Raw genomic sequence first — 20,472 nt, 5'->3', positions numbered from 1 at the left:
TGCAGCAGATGAAGGAGCAAGGTAAAAATCCACCAGACCAAACAAATGAAGAAGAAAGTAGGCACTCTACCTGAAAAAGAATGCAGAATAATGATACTAAAGATGATCCAAAATCTTGGAAATAGAATGGAGAAAATATAAGAAACATTTAACCTATAAGAACTAAACAGCGAACAATATGAACAACACAATAAATGAAATTAAAAATTCTCTAGAAGGAATCAATAGCAGAATAACTGAGGCAGAAGAACGGATAAATGAACTGGAAGATAAAATAGTGGAGATAACTACCACAGAGCAGAATAAAGAAAAAAGAATGGAAAGAATTGAGGACAGTCTCAGAGACCTCTGGGACAACATTAAACAAACCAACATTTGAATTATAGGCGTCCCAGAAGAAGAAGAGAAAAAGAAAGGGTCTGAGAAAATATTTGAAGAGATTATTGTTGAAAACTTCCCCAACACTGGAAAGGAAATAGTCCATCAAGTCCAGGAAGAGCAGAGAATCCCATACAAGATAAATGCAAGGAGAAACACGCCAAGACAAATATGAATCAAACTATCAAAACTTAAATACAAAGAAAAAATATTAAAAAGCAGCAAGAGAAAAGCAATGCAACAAATAACATACAAGGGAATCCCATAAGGTTAACAGGTGATCTTTCAGCAGAAACTCTGCAAGCCAGAAGGGAGTGGCAGGACATATTTAAAGTGATGAAAGGGAATACCCTACAACCAAGATTACTCTACCCAGCAAGGATATCATTCAGATTCAACAGAGAAATTAACTTTTACAGATAAGCAAAAGCTAAGAGAATTCAGCACCACCAAACCAGCTCTACAACAAATGCTAAAGGAACTTCTCTAGGCAGGAAACAAAAGAAGGAAAAGACCTACAAAAACAAACCCAAAACAATTAAGAAAATGGTAAGAGGAACATACATATTGATAATTACCTTAAATGTAAGTGGATTAAACGATCCATCCAAAAGACAGAGACTGGCTGAATGGATAGAAAAACAAGACCCGTATATATGCTATCAATAAGAGACACAACTCAGACCTAGGGACACATACAGACTGAAAGTGAGGGGATGGAAAAAGATATTCCATGCAAATGGATATCAAAAGAAAGCTGGAAGAGCAACTCTCATATCAGATAAAATAGACTTTAAAATAAAGACTATTACAAGAGACAAAGAAGGACACTACATAATGATCAAGGCATCAATCCAAGAAGAAGATATAACAACTGTAAATATTTATGCAACCAACACAGGAGCACCTCAATACATAAGGCAAATGCTAACAGCCATAAAGGGGGAAATGGACAATAACAAAATAATAGGAGGGGAATTTAACACCCCACTTTCACCAATGGACAGATCATCCAAAATGAAAATAAATAAGGAAACACAACTTTAAATGACAGATTATACAAGATGGACTTAATGGATATTTACAGGACATTCTATCCAAAAACAACAGAATCCACTTTCTTCTCAAGTGCTCATGGAACATTCTCCAGGATAGATCATATCTTGGGTCACAAATCAAGCCTTGATAAATTTAAGATAATTGAAATCATATCAAGTATCTTCTCTGACCACAATGCTATGAGACTAGATATCAACTACAAGAAAAAAACTGTAAAATATACAAACACAGGGAGGCTAAACAATACGCTATGAAATAACCGAGATCACTGAGAAAATCAAAGAGGAAATCCAAAAATACCTAGAAAAAAATGACAATGAAAATACGACGACCCAAAAGCTATGGGATTCAGCAAAAACAGTTCTAAAAGGGAAGTTTACAGCAATACAATCCTACCTCAAGAAACAACTCCAATAAACAACCTAACCTTACACCGAAAGCAGTTAGAGAACGAAGAACAAAAAATCCCCTAAAGTTAGCAGAAGGAAAGACATCATAAATAACAGACCAGAAATATATGAAAAGAAATGAAGGAAACAATAACAAAGATCAATAAAACTAAAAGCTGGTTCTTTGAGAAGGTAAACAAAATTGATAAGCCATTAGCCAGACTCATCAAGAAAAAAAGGGAGAAGACTCAAATCAACAGAATTAGAAATGTAAAAGGAGAAGTAACAACTGACACTGCAGAAATACAAAGGATCATGAGAGATTACTACAAGCAACTATATGCCAATAAAATGGACAACCTGGAAGAAATGGACAAGTTCTTATAAAAGCACAACCTTCTGAGACTCAACCAGGAAGAAATAGACAATATAAACAAACTAATCACAAGCACTGAAATTGAAACTGTGATTAAAAATCTTCCAACAAATATAAGCCCAGGAGCAGATGGCAAATTCTGTCAAACATTTAGAGAAGAGATAACACCTATCCTTCTGAAACTCTTCCAAAATATAGCAGAGGGAAGAACACCCCCAAACTCATTCTACGAGGCTACCATCACCCTGATATCAAAACCAGACAAAGACGTTACAAAGCAAGAAAACAACAGGCCAATATCACTGATGAACATAGATGCAAAAATCCTCAACTAAAGACTAGCAAATAGAATCCAACAGCACATTAAAAGGATCATATACCATGATCAAGTGGGGTTTATCCCAGGAATGCAAGAATTCTTCAATATATGCAAATCAATCAATGTGATACACCATATTAACAAATTGAAGGAGAAAAACCATATGATCATCTCAATAGATGCAGAAAAAGCTTTCGACAAAATTCAACACCTATTTATGATAAAAACCCTCCAGAAAGTAGGCATAGAGGGAACTACCTCAATATAATAAAGGCCATATATGACAAACACACAGCCAACATCGTTCTCAGTGGTGAAAAACTGAAACCATTTCCTCTAAGATCAGGAACAAGACAAGGTTGCCCACTCTCACCATTGTTATTCAACATATTTTTGGAAGTTTAGCCACAGTAATCGGAGTAGAAAAAGAAATAAAAGGAATCTAAATCGGAAAGGCAGAAGTAAAATTGTCACTGTTTGTAGATGACATGATACTATACATAGAGAATCCTAAAAACGCTACCAGGAAACTACTAGAGCTAATCAATGAATCTGGTAAAGCAGCAGGATACAAAATTAATGCACAGAAATCTCCTGCATTACTATACACTAATGGTGAAAAATCTGAAATAGAAATTAAGGAAACACTCCGATTTACCACTGCAAGAAAAAGAATACAATACCTAGGAATAAACCTACCTAAGGAGATAGAAAACCTGTATGCAGAAAACTATAAGATACTGATGAAAGGAATTAAAGATACAAACAGATGGAGAGATATACCATGTTCTCGGATTGGAAGAATCAACATTGTGAAAATGACTATACTACCCAAAGCAATCTACAGATTCAACAAAATCCCCACCAAACCACCAATGGCATTTTTCACAGACCTAGAACAAAAATTTCACAATTTGTATGGAAACACAAAAGACCCCAAATAGCCAAAGCCATCTTGCTTAGGAAAAACAGAGTGGGAGGAATCTGGCTCCCTGACTCAGACTATACTACAAAGCTACAAAAATCAAGACAGTATGGTACTGGCAAAAAAATAGAAATATAGATTAATGGAACAGGATAGAAAGCCCAGAGATAAACCCACACACATATGGTCACCTTATCTTTGATAAAGGAGGCAAGAGAACACAATGGAGAAAAGAGAGCCTCTTCAATAAGTGGTGCTGAGAAAACTGGACAGCTACATGTAAAAGAATGAAATTAGAACACTCCCTAACACCATATACCAAAATAAACTCAAAATGGATTAAAGACCTAAATGTAAGGCCAGACACTATAAAACTCTTAGAGGAAAACATAGGCAAAACACTCTATGACATAGATCACAGCAAGATCCTTTTTGACCTACCTCCTAGAGAAAAGGGAAATAAAAACAGAAATAAAGAAATGGGACCTAATGAAACTTAAAAGCTTTTGCACAGCAAAGGAAACCATAAACCAGATGAAAAGACAACCCTCAGAATGGGAGAAAATATTTGCAAATGAAGCAACTGACAAAGGATTCATCTCCAAAATATACAAGCAGATCATACAGCTCAGTATCAAAAAAACAAACAACCCAATCCAAAAAATGGGCAGAAGACCTAAATAGACATTTCTCCAAAGAAGATATACAGATTGCCAACAAACACATGAAAGGATGCTCAACATCACTAATCATTAGAGAAATGCAAATCAAAACTACAATGAGGTATCACCACACATCGGACAGAATGGCCATCATCAAAAAAATCTACAAACAATAAATGTTGGAGAGGGTGTGGAGAAAAGGGAACCCTCCTGCACTGTTGGTGGGAATGTAAATTGATACAGCCACTATGGAGAACAGTATGGAGGTTCCTTAAAAAACTAAAAATAGAACTACCATATGACCCAGCAATCCCACTACTGAGCATATACCCTGAGAAAACCATAATTCAAAAAGAGACATGTACCACAATGTTCAATGCAGCACTATTTACAATAGCCAGGACATGGAAGCAACCTAAGTGTCCATCGACAGACGAATGGATAAAGAAGATGTGGCACATATATACAATGGAATATTACTCAGCCATAAAAAGAAACGAAATCGAGTTTTTGTAGTGAGGTGGATGGACCTAGAGTGTCTCATACAGAGTGAAGTAAGTCAGAAAGAGAAAAACAAATACCACATGCTAACACATATATATGGAATCGAAAGAAAAAAAAAAGGTTCTGACAAACCTAGGGGCAGGACAGGAATAAAGATGCAGATGTAGAGAATGGACTCGAGGACACGGGGAAGGGGAAGGGTAAGCTGGGACCAAGTGAGAGAGTAGCACTGACATATATATACTACCAAATGTCAAATAGATAGTTAGTGGGAAGCAACTGCATCACACAGGGAAATCAGTTCAGTGCTTTGTGACCACCTAGAGTGGTGGGATAGGGTGGGTGCGAGGGAGATGCAAGAGGGAGGGGATATGTGGATTTATGTATACATATAGCTGATTCTCTTTGTTATACAGCAGAAACTAACACAACATTGTAAAGCAATTATACTCCAATAAAGGTGTTAAAAAAAATGCAAGCTTCAGACCACTGTCTTAGGAGGATGGCAAATTTTAAAAAAATCTATCTTTTGGTAGAAATAGAAATATAGATATGCCTCTATGATCATAAATAAGTCTGGAAAGAGATCCCCACTTTAGGTAAACATGTAAAGTCTTGTATCTACAACACAACCTTAGATTCATAAAATCTGAACAAAAACACCTCCATAGTTTTCATACAGGAAGATATTTGTTTAATGGAGGTTATTAGTTAATTCTAGATTATAGCAACGCTATAACATAGACTGTAAATATCCTACCAAAATGAAAAGAGAAGCATCTTATTTCCAAGAACAGATCCTAAAAGAGTTGAGGAATCTCCCTGAAGATGATAGCTCATGATTTAAGACAGATGTGGCCAATGACTATTTTTACCTCAAACCTGCTCTGCATGGTAACTGCATACAGGTGTCCTGCTCTCCATCCCACAACCCTCTACTTGAAGCTCAGTATCTGGCTGAGTGCCTGACAGAGAGTAAGCACACAATAAATCCATTGTGGATGGATGACCAAATTCCCAATGTTTAGCAGACCAACAAAAGTAGTTTTTACCATGAGCACTTCTGAAAATCGATATGGTAGGAAGCCTACAGAAAAGCTAAATTATGTGAGGTGGAGTCTTAGCTACATACTTCCTAGGACCTTGAGTTTTCTTTCTTCCTTATTTCCCCACAAAAATTTTCTTATTTGCTCTTGTCTTTAGTGCACTGTGAGATCACCACCAATGAACCACGTTTACTTCAAACTATCTCCCCTACTGGCTGATTGCGGTACGCGGGCCTCTCACTGCTGTGGCCTTGCCCGTTGCGGAGTACAGGCTCCGGACGCGCAGGCTCAGCGGCCATGGCTCACGGGCCCAGCCGCTCCGCGGCATGTAGGGATCTTCCCGGACCGGGGCACGAACCCGTGTTCCCTGCATCGTCAGGCGGACTCTCAACCACTACGCCAGCAGGGAAGCCCCCCAAAGCAGCTTTTTATAAAGGAGTCAGAACTGAGATGGCGGTATTAGGGAGAGCAGAGGACACTTTTACTAGTAGAGTGAAATCCTACCTCAAAGGCATAGCCTAGTTGGATTTTCACCTGGGAAAGAATAGCAGCAAAGAGACCAAGAAAGCAGGAGGTATACAAGAATTGATGGTTTCCTCAAAGGCAAAGACTGGGACTTTAAAGGCACAGATGTAAAGCCAGGTGTTGTAAATAACAGCAACAGCCAGCAAAGAAAACACTGTCTTTTTGAATTCACAATATGGAAGGCACACCTGCACACACAAACATCTATCAGGAAGAGTAACACTGGTTTAAAAGGACAATTTGTATATTTCATGAAAGGCCAGTGATACTTAAACTGTAAACTTCCTTCTGCTACCACCAGGGATATACAAAATGTGGTGATAATCACTTTGTCACCTCTAGCATCATATTTACAAACATGAATTTCTGCATTTCCTAAAGCAAGGACGCGTAAGTGGTAATCCCTTTGTCAGTAAATACAGCAGGGGCTCTTGGAATAAAGAGTAGACAATGAAAGAAGTGAACAAGTTTCCGAATTTTAAAGTTCAGTTGAAATTCGTGTAAAAAACGGAAGGTGACAAATCTAGAACTATTTCGATGTTTGGGTGATAACATTCATTTTCTCTTTAAAATGAAAACACACTAAATTATATGTGTTCAAGTATGGGGCATTTTTTATATCTCAATTTCACAAAATCTGAGAAATTTTTAGTTTTAAAAGAAATTAGAATTTTACCATGATTTTTACACGGGTAATAGGTGCTACATAATTTACTTGAGAAAACTGATCAAAAAATACCCACTTTACTAATCTAAAAGTTTTAAACACATAAAACAAATTAAAAAATGGCATTCACTGTATTTTCCTCCTATCAATCACACATAGTGGTCACTGCTCATTCAAGAAAGATCCAATTAACTTTCTACTCTAATGCCATTTATTAAATCAGAGAGATAATCTTTAAAGTAATCCACATTTCATTAAAAACTGAATAGAATGCATAATTTCAGACACTAAACTGATAGGGGATAAAGAATACTTTGTGTATTATGGAGCAATAATCATAAACCAATGCACTATAACACTCTGAAAATGTGTTTCAATGAGGCCAAACTGGATTTTAATCTTTTATTCCTACAATCGGATAAATACAGAAGAAAAGAGAGGCAGAGCTCATGTTACCATAATACTGCAATAAAACTTATGTAATCCTTTTGATGTGGGGATTCACTCTAAAGACCTGTTTTTAATTACTAAGAATAAAAATAATTTAAGTTTTCTATTGTTTAGCATTTGCCTTGTTCAAAATCAAAGGATTACAATAGGGAATCTGTATTGCCACTATATAAAGATAATAATGTCAACAAATAATAAATGTGTGTGTGTGTGTGAAGGTGTGAACGTGCAGAAAGGTTGCACCTTCAACAGTGCTTAGAAATCTCCTCACCTACATATCCAAGTCCATCGTTTACAAATTTTGCTTCCCATATAACTGCAGGACACAATTCAGCTAAATTTCTGGCACATAAAAAAGATCCTTTTTCTTCCAGTTTCCAGCAACATGTTCCTTGTTTTCTTCTGACAGTAGACACTTGTCAGTAGACACTTCAGCATTCACGTTTCTACCGACAGTCTGTTAAAGGCAATTCAAGCTTTTTCTGTCTTGCTCCTCAAAATTCTTCCAAGCCCCTGCCCCTGCCCACTTCCAAAGTTATGTCCATATTTTTAGGTATTTGCTACAGCAGGACCCCACTTCCAGGCACCAAAATCTGTATTAGTTACTTTTTATGCTGTAACAAATTGCCACACATTCGTGAGTTAAAACAACACAAATTTATTATCTATGGTTCTAGATGTCAGGAGTCCTAAATGAATGTTATGGCACTGAAATTGAGGTTTGGCAGGCCTGTGTTCCCTTCTGGAGGCTCAAAGGGGAAAATCGTTTCTTTGTCCTTTCTAGTTTCCTGAGGCCACCTGCATTCCTGGCTCATGTTAATATTCTGTATATAACAGGTGTGTGTATGTAAGCATTATTTTCAATTTTAAACATATTTTGTTACAAAAATAGAGGAAATGCTCTTGAAATTTCTAAAATGTATGCAAAATAAATTAGTAATATTTTCATAATGTACAACTGCTAAAAATTATAAGAAATAAGTATAATAATAAGTAAATAAAGTTCAATTGTCTTCTTAAAATGAATTAAAAATCATCACTAGCCAGAAATTTCCCATCAGTAACTCTTCTGTTTTTGAAAACTGCCCATTACTTTAGCAGAATACTTACACAGTATACATAATTACATTACATATATAATTTTTATTCTATTTTTTCTAGTCTTTACTTTTTAAACCTACTCTCCTCATAAAGAAAAAAGGTAAAAATTAATATAAGAAAAAATAAAATAAGTAACTCAAGCAAAACTTTTCTTTCTACATAATTTATTTTCCATTCTAAGACTGTAGTATAGTTTAGATGGAAGGGAATCAAAAACTGACTGGAATACCAAGAGGGCAAACTTTTTATTCATTAATTTTTTTCTTTTTCTGTAGATTAAAAAGAAACACTTCAAATTATTTCTAAAGTATGTCAATAAAACAAAGATGTAGTAAAAGAAGATGACTAATATATCTTCAAGGCATTGAAAATTGAAATAATTCTGGACAATTAATATTCATTCATTCCAAAGAGACTGCATTTATATTAAATATCAGGCATGGACTTCACAAATATAAGCGGATGTTACCCCTACCCTCATAAACCTTACAGTCCACCCAGACAGTTCTTCATCCTAAGAAATTTCGGAAGAATATATAATTTGGAGAATCATTAGCCTTTGACTTCACTGTAGAAATATTATGCTTTTCTTCTCCTCTAGTTTTTTAAAAGCAAAGGAATATTTTAGTTTTGCAAATAAGTTGAAAAAACTCTACTAGCTGTTAATTTTTTGTAACTTTCTCTGTATTAAAAAAAAAAGAATTTACAAGGATAAGACCTTTGACAGAGCACAAGGAAATATTGCTGCCTGACAGAGGTTAGATCCAAGCCATGAATCACTGATTTAAGCTTTATTAAAATTGTACTTCCTCCCTGCTTGGTTTCACTTAGATATACTTTCATTTTCCTCGGGCTGTAGTCTATTACTAATATACTTTCCTGCAATTCCCTCCCTTCTGAGTTGAAGAAAAATGAAACCCCAAATCAGATTAATTTTTGAAAACGAGTACATAGATACAATAGGCAAGAAGAATGCTGCACATTCCTTTCCCTTGTGAGAGAAAGGAGTGTGAGTACCAGCAAAAGTACTTAGGCATTCAGAGGAAGAACGACAAAGTTAGTCTCGCTGATTACAATTTTTCAGAAGAGCTGGCAGCTTCCTCAAAGCTAATTCTATCCTCAGGACCAAGAAAAGCCCCACCCCTACCCAGGATTTCTTAATAGCCAGACTAAAGCATCACAGTTGACCTTAGTTTCCATCAGCATAAAAAGCGGTATAAATGGATCTGAAAATTTCTTCCTGATGCCTTACCATTTCCTTCAACATGTAGCTGGCAAAATATAAAGCATCTTCGTACAATTTAAGAAACCAAGGTTAGGATTTTAGAGCCTGAAATCCAATTAAATATATTTTTTTCTTCAAACCTCACCCCTACTTTCAAATCTCCCTTCTCTGCAGCTGTGAAGGATACTGCCCAAGAGTGCAATTTAAGAGCTGAGATTGTTGAGATGTACTCAAGTTCATGTGTGATAAATAGGGTGGGAATGAATTCAGTCAGAAAGATTCTACACACATGGTACAACCAAATGGAGCTTCCATGGTATTACTGTAACTTCTTGACAGGCTAAGTGTTCTTTTACTTCTCATGCTTGTTATTTTTGAATGCCTGATCACTTCAAATAAGGCACTTTCATCCATCTGCACACTCAGAGAAAAGGGCACCAGTGAAAAATTTGACAAAAGGAGCATAAGAAAAAATTAAAACTATGAAGCAAATGCTTTTTAAGAAACTATTCTTTATCCAGTAATTAGGGAATAAATAGCAAAGGAGGGAAGAAAGAATAAAGTAAATAATATATTATCAGTGTTTGTATGCTTCCACATATATTGGATAAAATCTTCCATGCACACCTACTCTTTTGTAACAGGGAATTTTTCTTAATATTGGAATGCATGTTTAAAATGCATGCTAGCAGTGAAGTCAAGATATTTTGAGGGGTTGGCAAAGACCTATATCATCACTGTTTAATATAAGTAATATTCTGAATTAATAATGATCTGATTTAGACCGTTCCCAGGATGGGAATATACAAAATAGTTAAACCAACACCTTTCACAATCACAGGTCAACTTTGGGTTTATCAAAAGAATAAATAAGCTGATATTAAATGAATGGATGAACGGACACATGCATGCTTTAGTGTTTGGAATTCTCTTCTTTCCATGGCTTCTAGAAGAACCATGTGGGTTCCTCCTTTCCAGCTCCTTCGAGGACCAAGTAAGGATAATCCTACCAAAGTACCTATGCCAAGGCAACAAACGGGTTCCTAATATTCTAGACTGACACCTAACAGGAGATTCCCTACTTTTAAAGGTCAATGATTGAGTTATATGGACTTTAAGTGCTCTCTTCCAATCGTTCCATGAAATAATTGGTCCTTTATACATCATCTTGGAACCAAACTACTATTTTTCATTATTATTCCTAAGGGGAAATAAAAATCAAATGTCAGTTCAGACATTACCTGATGCAAGTAACAGATTACCCACCAGTAGTGGTTTTGATAATAAGGACATTTATTTTTTTACCACATCAATATTTGGAGTTAAGGAGTTCCAGCAATTGGTATCTCAGCTCAGAGTTGTTACAGCTTTGAGTTGGCTTATTTGTTTTCTTTAATGTTCTCCTCTTTTTAGCCAATTTGGTTCTCAACTTTCTAAATATCACATCCTTACAAAATAATGCTCAAAATAAGATGGATGGGTTGCGGGTTGTCTCTGCTATCTCTCCTTTCAAAAGTCAGGAAGAAAAAATTTTCTTAGAAGACCAGTGACTATCAAAGTGTAGTCACCTGAGCAATAGCATCAGTCTCAGCTGCAAACCTGTGAGAAATGCACATTCTTGAGCCCCTCTCCAGGACTACTGATTCAGAAACTGTGGAGTTGAGGCTCAACAATCCACTTTAACAAGCCCTCCAGGTAATTCTGACTCGAGCTAAAGTTTGAGAATCACTAATTAAGACCAATCTGATTCATCCCCTGCGTCTTGAGTCCACCTCCCCTAAGCAGCGAAGGTACTTTCTCCTCAAGGTCTCTGCGTGTGTTCCTTCTGCCGTGAAAGCTGCTCCCCTGCATGGGTCCCTCTCTCATTTCCTTCACCTCACCAGTGTGTCTTTCTCTGATAACTGTATACAAAATAGCGATGCCCTAGACACAAGTCCCAGCATTCCCTATCCTCACTTACTGCTTTATTTCTCGGCAAAGAATTTGTGTCTGGTCTGTTTCCCTCTACTGGAATTTAAGTTCATAGAAGTTAGGGCTTTGTCTATACTTATTTACTGCTCTATCTCCAAGGCCTAGAACGTTGTTTGGTGTAAAACAGGCATAAAATAAATGCTAAATACATGACTGGCATATTGATATCCAAATGAAATTGGAAGAAGTCAAAGAATGGTTAATGGGTAGACAAACAGCAGTTTGCCAAAGCAAACTATTTACAAATGGAGATTTGGAATAAAATCCATTCTTGACTTGAAAACTTAAGGGTTTGTCACAACATAAAAAGTAGCTGTATTTCATTAATTTAAGAAAAAAAATCCTCTTTTTCACCTTAAATGCTATGTTCAAATAAATTTACTTATATTACACTTTTCTGTTCTATTAAACTTGATAGCTTTTATTGGAAATGGACAGATTTTACCAACATAGGAACCTCCAGCGAAATTAAAATTTTAAATGATCAGTTTTCTTCTAAAAAAACCCAGAAATGAACATGAGGGGAAATTGGACACAATCAAAATAGTTTCAAAATATAAACTACTTATATAAACAGATTATAATACTTTCAATTTCATATACTATTGGTCTTATTTCTTAGTTTTATTCTAGGGAATTATTTGATATCTTGATTACTTACCAATGCTTGCTTGCCTATAGAATAATTTTATGTAAATTGAGTATGTGGTTCCATAAATGAGTATTTATATATTGAGAACATTTTAAATGACATAATATGTGAGATATTATTGACCAAGATAAAATAAAAATTCAATTGAAATACATCTCGTTAGTTTAATATGGATAAAGCATATTTCCTGAGAACTACTTTTGAAAACCCATTGAGTAATTTCTATTATAATCATATAATATTTTCATATTTAAATCTAACCATTAAAATATCATTCACTGAATATTTTCCTTGAGAAAAAACTAAAGTTATAGTGGTATACATTCTTTATGGTACCATGGCACAAGATTCTTAGCTGCTAATTTACAAATAATTTTGTGTGTGTATACCAGTTTCGAGCATTGTTATAAATTATATGTAAAAAGACATAAAGCAAACTGGTATCAGTCTAAACAGTGTTCTTTCAGTGGTCAGAGAGACTTGTACCTATACATGTTGAGCATGCAAGTTGCACGATGCTCTTCACTGGACAAGTGACTTTCCAAGCTTGGCCCTTTTTCTTGAGGTACGACAGAAACCTTTCCTGAGACTTATTCTCCTTTTTGCTTTCCAAAGATAGCAGCGGACTAAATTCCTTTTCGTATGTTTACAATTTTGGGTCTGGATATGCTATTTTATAAACGGTATGACTTTCATGATTTCCAGTATAATTTAGATTAACCTTTCCACTCCATTCCTGACACATATCTTCTCAGGGACTTCTTAACTAAATGGGAGTCAGAGAGCAGGACCAATGATCCCAACTGCAATGAACCTAACTCCCAGAACGCTTCTTTTGTCTCATAATATATATTCACATCACTATTTATTTTAGACATTATGACGTTGATTATTCATATGTTTTCTTTACCAGTCAAGTCAACGTCTGTATTCTCTTTATGTGTTGGCTACCAACAGGTGTGACTTCCAAGAAGGCAGGAAGCAATCCATTACATTGGAAATTTTTTAGAATAATTTTCACAAGTCAAAATATTTTCAAAATGATCACGCTATTTTAGTGTGTGGGCTACTTGTTCTTGGCTTTTAAATTCTTTCACATTTCCCACAAGAATTTCCAGTGCCCTAAGTCAGTACGGTGCACACATTTAAAGAAAATTTATTTATTATATTTTAATTTATTTTTGGCTGTGTTGGGTCTTTGTTGCTGTGCGCGGGCTTTCCCTGGTTACGGCGAGTGGGGGCTACTCTTCGTTGCGGTGCACGGGCTTCTCATTGCAGTGGCCTCTCTTGTTGAGGAGGACAGACTCTAGGCGCGTAGGCTTCAGTAGTTGTGGCACATGGGCTCAGTAGTTGTGGCGCGCGGGCTCTAGAGCGCAGACTTAGTAGTTGTGGTGCAGGGGCGTAGCTGCTCCGGGGCATGTGGGATCCTCCCCGACCAGGGCTCGAACCCGTGTCCCCTATGTTGGCAGGCGGATTCTTAACCACTGCTCCACCAGGGAAGCCCCAGTGCACACATTTTAAGTATACAGCTTAATAGGTTTTTGCCTATGTATACTAGACACCTGTGAAATATTGAATCATTCCTTGCCCAGAAGGTTCCTTCTTCCCTTCCTAGTCAATATGGTTATGTCATTTAATAAGTGTATCTTCAACATGCCCTGCCAGAAACGTTTTAATTTTCATACTGAAAATTTTTAGTATGAAAGCTGACCATACTTGTATGTTGTTAGTTTAAAACATAGTCAGGCAAAAAGTAATTTTACCTTAATAATGTGTTTTTCTTCTATGTAGAAAAATGCTATGTCCAGAGAAGGCATTACATTAGATCTGGATAGAAATATATTAAAAATAAACAAATAAAAAATAAAAACAAAACCCCTTACTTTTTCCCCAAGTAATCTCTATCACGAAAACTTAGTTTCATTTTTATTTCTTTCATTACTACATAACACAGATTATGTCCTTCTGAAGCAAGGTACGAAAGGATTATGATAATTATGGTAATGATAAAATAGCAGTTAACTCTTAACTGATAGTTATAGTATACTAGGTACTATTCAGGCATTTTGTACATATAAATTATTTTAATCTTCACAATACTAGTAAGGGGTAGGTACTCTATCATTCTTTTTTTTTTTTTTGGTACGCGGGCCTCTCACTGTTGTGGCCTCTTCCGTTGCGGAGCACAGGCTCCGGACACGCAGGCTCAGCGGCCATGGCTCACGGGCCCAGGTGCTCCGCAGCATGTGGGATCTTCCCGGACCGGGGCACGAACCCGTGTCCCCTGCATCGGCAGGCTGACTCTCAACCACTACACCACCAGGGAAGCCCTATCATTCTTATTTTTCGAATGAGAGGTTAAATATTTTGCCCAACTTTAAATAACAGTAAGAAGGGGCAAAGTCAGGATTTGAACCCAGATAGTCTGAGGCCGGATTTCTTTCACGCAGTAAACCACGCTGTCAACCTGAGACCCAGAAGTACAGCAGGGCTAGATTATTAGGCAAAGAAGAAACTACCACAAATGGACCCTATCTTACTACCTCTGAGTTTCTGGCAAATATTCTATGCCACGTGGTAAATCTAATTTCCATAATCCCAGCTCTCCTGCAGTCAAAATATAATATGATATTTGTCATCATAATTTTATTTGTATTGAGCGTGGGACAACATGACACTTAAGCTCATGTAAATGCAAATAATTAAATAGCCGAATAAGAAAATTTTAAATGAATCATTTATCCATATCTAAAAAACTTCTTGCAGGCTGACATGAGACCATTTTACATTTCTGGTTCTATTTCAAATCCGGAAAAGCATAGGTCCTAAATGCCTTCTGCTATTATCTTCTAAAAATGTCAACTTTAATTCTTGATCCATATGCCAAGTTTTTAAAATAAAATAAATGCCTATACATTATATGCATCTGTATATACTTTCTCTTTTCCTTCATTTAGGATTGCTTTATTGTTTAAAATATCACGAGGAATCTTAGTATTTGAATTGAAAAAGTGTATATTTTTTCTCTTCTGTGAAGCTTTTTTATTACTCCTCATGAGTCAAGGGAAGTCTTGTTATTGCCTTTACAAATCAAGAGTATAAAACAAATGCTTAATTGAGCAGATTGATGATTAGATGGAGAAAAATGATGAAAGGAAAGATGCCAGCACAAACAGAATATGGCCATTCATTTTTACTCCAAATGAATCAACTACTGCTCATGAATGGGGGCCTAATACTAATTCTGGCAGCAAACCACCCAAAGCACCAACCCTCTGCAGAGCCCCACCTCTGCATACGAACAGCTTTTTCTCATTTCTCTTGCTAGAATACATACACCAAGTAGCTCTCTCTCCCTTGCTGGCACAGCCAAATAACTCTTAAGTGAAAGATTATAAACATTGTGAATGCAGGAGACTTTCTCCCACTCTGAACTCTAAATATTCATTCAAAGATGAAAATGTTTTCTCTTAAAGAAACAAGGCAACTAAACTATAATATGCTATATAAGGAGGAAAAGTCTTGGCTGTTCCCAGATCTAATTTCTTGGCATCAGTTGGATTAAAAAAATTTTTTAGATAAAAAAAAGTAAAGCATCTTCAATCAAACTGCACTACCAATATGGACCCGTCTCTGTCCATACCCTTGCATATGCCTAGACCAGCTCCGTCTTTTTGTGTTTGATTGTCTACCACAGAAAGTAACAGAGGTTTTTAAATAAGGAATATGCTATTTTCAGCTGATATTGCTGAGCTTTTCCTAATATGTTGGCTGATCAGCAGCACAAGACCTTTCAGATACTAATAAATGGCAGAAACAAGTCCTTCTAAAGTTTTCTAAATCTTTCCTATTCTCAGAACAAGATTCCTCCAGTCAAATACTAGAGGATGGAAAGTATCACTCCATTACATGTTAAAGACACCCAAGTGAGTCAGAGAACATGGCTGGCAGTTTAACTAGGCCCTACTACAAATACTCTGTAATAGACGTGCCACATTTAATTAGCCCTGAAACTGGGAACAAAGCTCTTTCATTTTAGAAAGTTGGTGAATGGAATTTGGGGAAAAAAAAAAAAAAAGCAAACCTCTTACCTTTGGTAGCAATTCTTACACACTGGGTTTTAGTTTCCTGAGGGAGTAAAAAAAAAAAAAAATGAAAATGGTCAGTTATAGATATTTCATAAACTATAACTAGTATGAAGATCAATCTGGGGTTATAAAACAGGTTTATAAAGAATAGCGGTATTAAGGACATGATATTTTATTTATGTTCACGCAGAGACTTTAAAAAAAATCTAAAATAACTTAAAAATTTTAGTATTTTCTAAAGGTGTAGGTATCTGTCTTCACCTTGTAATGAAACAGGCTATCTTGTCTGGGACAAGCCGTATACCATTCTATTTGCATTTATTGTACTTTCTGAACGATCAGAAAGAAAAATGTATTTGCAAAGCTAATACAAATCAGACCCAAATATAAATTTCTTTTTTTAAAAAATATTTATTTATTTATTTGGTTGCACCAGGTCTTAGTTGCAGCAGGAGGGCTCCCTAGTTGTGGAGTGCTGGCTCCTTAGTTGCGGCTCCAGGGCTCCTTATTTGAGGTATGTAGCCTCCTTAGCTGTGGCATGCGAACTCTTGGTTGCGACAGGCATGTGGGATCTAGTTCCCTGACCAGGGATCGAATCCAGGCCCCCCTGCATTGGGAGCACAGAGTCTCATCCACTGCACCACCAGGGAAGTCCCCCAAATATAAATTTCATTTTCACCTCATAGCTGTAGACTCAGACCAAAGCTGAACATTACATACTTTCACTTGGATCCCAGCATGACTAAAGAGCTAAATGATGAAAGTTAGAAAGATCATCAAAAAATTGCATCACAGTTACAGCATATTTTATCTGTTCTTTTTTCCTTTTTAATCTAGTTGTTACAGATTAAATATTTCTTGGTGGGATTATTTTCCTCCTCTAGATGTTAAAGACAGTGAACAAAACAGAGGCTATTTGTTTTCAAGGTGTATTTGTAACTCCATCTTGAGCAGTTCTATAGATTGATAAACCAAGACTTTATATACTTTTCTCTTAGGCATTTATTATTTTTAAATTAAACAAAATAAAGCATTGAGGGGGAAATTAGTAATTAAAAATGAAAATCTGCACTTCTATTACTTAATTGTGACCTGAAGCCTTCCTAGTAAGCTCCAAGAAACTGTTTCACATTCCCATAAAGGTTCAAAGGGACTTTGATTTCCTAAAAGTAATTGCTGTTAAGTCTATCAGGATTACCAGCCTCTGCTGATAGGAGCCATGTCAATTTTAAAACTTTTTTCCAAGATAACTGTGAAATATATTCTTGCTACTCTGTACTCTGATTAAACCACATGTAGATATATTAGCAATTAGAAGAGAAAATTCATATCAAAGCTTTTAAAGAGTGCCAGAGGAAATTCTTTGTAAGTAACAGACATTCATTAACACTTCTCTCATACCACAGACCAAGTAACAAAAGTTAATCTGGAATCTCTCACCTTTCTAAAGATGAATACCCAAACACAGAACCATACTACCCAGAATGGAATAAAACTTCCATGGTTGTCTCTTTTTTGAGCAGTCCCATCATGGTAGTGGCATGGAATGATGTGTGGGTGGGAAGTGGGCAGCCAACTCCCACTTAGGTAAAAATAAACTAGAAGATGAGAAGAGCATTTTAAAACATGAGCAGCCTCTGGCTTTGAAGTACATCTTAGAAGATGCTGTGGCATTTTTCTTTCCATATACTGTAAACCAGCCATGCAGGTAAGCACAAAGATAAAGCTTTCATTCAAAAGCAGCCAGTCAATACCCTAAGTTCTCATGGCCCCTTACAGAAATGCAAATGGATTGTTATATCTTCCAATGAAACTATTCCAAGATATAATACGGCTTTTGCCATAGGACAGCACATATTTCACATCTGCCAGGTACCCACGTCAGGGACTCAATTACCCAAATACAGCAATTTCCTATAATAGCTACAAGTACATAAAAATGTCATTCTTCTATTGAATTTTAAGTTGTAAAAGGTTTCTACTCTCAACATTTTTTTTCTACACCTCCATGCAAAAACAAATAAATAAATTAATTAATTAAAAAAATATGTTTTAGGAAAGAAAATCTTTCAAGAGAAAGAAGGCCAGGTTATTTCCCCACGTATGGAACCACTGGTAGTTTCTAACTTCCTGTTGTGTTTCCCTCTTCAATACTCATTTGGGATCCATGGCAGTGTTCAAAAACAACTGTGTCCAGAATGGGAAAAAGAAGGGCAGCCAGGGAGACGGAAAACAGACTTCTTTAACCGCACAGCATCCCACCCTTGCCAGGCTGCCTTCTGTTTCGGTTTTGTCACGATATACCACAGGCGCCCTATTACTTTGTAATCAGAGGACTGTTACTAGTTATTTACTATTTGGCTTGTAACCCCTGAAAAGTTTATAAGGGTTTATTAGCCTGCTGTGGAACACGCATTCTGTTTATCCTGCAGTAAATTTAATCTTCTGAAGCGTGCCACTATTGAGCAAAGAAGACAGAACAATGCTCCATGTTTACTGGGGCTGGAGTCCCGGCAGCAGCACACCCACCTTTTCAAATCATTTTACTCACAATTGCCCTTGTGGGCTTTCCTGAAGAGGGCTCAAGGAGAAGCAGTTACTAGGAAACAGGAGTGCTGTGCGATGTAACTGGCATGGAGCCCCAGCCCTACAGTAGGCCCCAAACTGTGCATGTTGCTGGGAACAGAAACAACACACCCACTACACACCGATTGTTTCGTACTTTTTATTTTTTTCACCTGACAAATGTTACTGAGTATTTATAAAATTCAACAGCAGCTTTTCCTCGGGTCAGTGAAAAAGCAAAATCTCGGAGGAAGCTCACCTTCTCCACGCTGCTCATTGCCTGGAAATAGATGTTGTATCCTTTGCGTGGAGCCAAAGGGGGGTTCCAAAAGCCCTGATAGGTCCTATTATCGCCCACGGTGAATGGGGCAGGTTCGGGAAGATTCCCTGGGGGTAGTTCAGCAGCGAAGTAGTACGGTGCACCCCCATTCATGGCATTTTGGTATGTGACAGGAACCTGGTAGCATTCCATAGCTCTGGCTTCTCTCTTGGTTCGGTGAGGGTGCAATTCCTCCACAACAATCTGATAGGCACTTTTTGGAAAAAGAAAAAAAAAAAAAGCACACATTTAGAGATTCTAGATAGTGAGATTTCTCAAAAAAGGAACAGCGTACTTAATGTCAACATGCAACGTTTCAAAGTCTTTCAAGTCAGACTTATCCTCCTGCATTCTGGTTTTCAAGCTATTTTGCAGTAAAATAGAATTTCACATGGATTTTGCTTCCCTCTAACCCCAATGTAATTACTAAGGACCTGAAGAAAAAAAAAAAAAAAGACGAATCACCACAGAACTCTACACATTTTTAAATGTTGAGAGATGAACCACCCTAATAAGGAACCTGACATTAAGCAGAGACACATCATACATTAAGTTCTTTGTCTGATATTTTAAAATGTTTTAACTTAACATTTTCCTTTGAAATCATAGTGTGGAAGGCCCAGCTCCAAGGCCCAACAGAGTGACTGCCTCAGGGCGGGGCTTGAAGCCCCAGTTTGTGGCTGTCATCGTGTTAGAGACAGAATGTGCTGACAGGCTTCTCCACCTCTTGACCTTGCCATGGCATCAACTTCGGCTCAGAGCTATGCAGATCTAAAGCACAAGTGACACGCTGCAATACGGGCACAGATGGACAGAAATCTGTCCTCGCCACCGAAATAGACTGCCTCCTTCTGCTAGAGTTGTTAATAATAAAATGTTACAAATTGTAGGAACAGATGGCATTTGGCCTATTAAACCTCAAACTTAAACCTTCTAATACCTTTCTTAAAAGTCTTAAAACTTTTCTCTAATAGCTAATCTTTTATAGAGGAAAGGAGAGAGAAAATAATGCAACTTTAAAATAAAGATCTGCCTCATCACTAATTAAAATTTTAATCAATTTCTGCAACTGGTATATTAATAATTTTCTTTGTAGGACATTCTTTAGGCAAACTGTTTTTAGGTAATGTACACCTGAGAAAACTGACATTATCAATATATTTTTATATATTTTGTATATTACATATATATAATGAATTTAAAAGAAATATATTTTTAAATTCCTGACAATTATGAGAGAATGCACTATGG

At 36.6% G+C, this 20,472-nt stretch overlaps 1 protein-coding gene across 2 annotated transcripts in view; it reads right to left on the bottom strand.

Annotated features, from left to right (window-relative positions):
* Positions 1–20,472, bottom strand: part of PTPRK (protein tyrosine phosphatase receptor type K) — a 569,502-nt gene that overhangs the window by 76,832 nt on the left and 472,198 nt on the right. For both annotated transcript variants that reach the window (XM_027086803.1, XM_027086811.1), the window contains exons 12-13: positions 19,162–19,435; positions 16,341–16,377 (exon numbers count right to left, since the gene is read on the bottom strand). In XM_027086803.1, the coding sequence (XP_026942604.1) occupies positions 16,341–16,377; positions 19,162–19,435 (311 nt within the window). The remainder of the gene's footprint in view (positions 1–16,340; positions 16,378–19,161; positions 19,436–20,472) is intronic.

This window comes from Aethalodelphis obliquidens, unplaced genomic scaffold, assembly GCF_003676395.1.
Source record: "Aethalodelphis obliquidens isolate GAN/ISIS:26980383/991018 unplaced genomic scaffold, ASM367639v1 scaffold3, whole genome shotgun sequence".
In the NCBI taxonomy this organism is placed as follows: domain Eukaryota; kingdom Metazoa; phylum Chordata; class Mammalia; order Artiodactyla; family Delphinidae; genus Aethalodelphis; species Aethalodelphis obliquidens.
The sequence above is the reverse complement of the archived record's forward strand: the minus strand, read 5'-3'. Positions and strand labels throughout refer to the sequence as shown.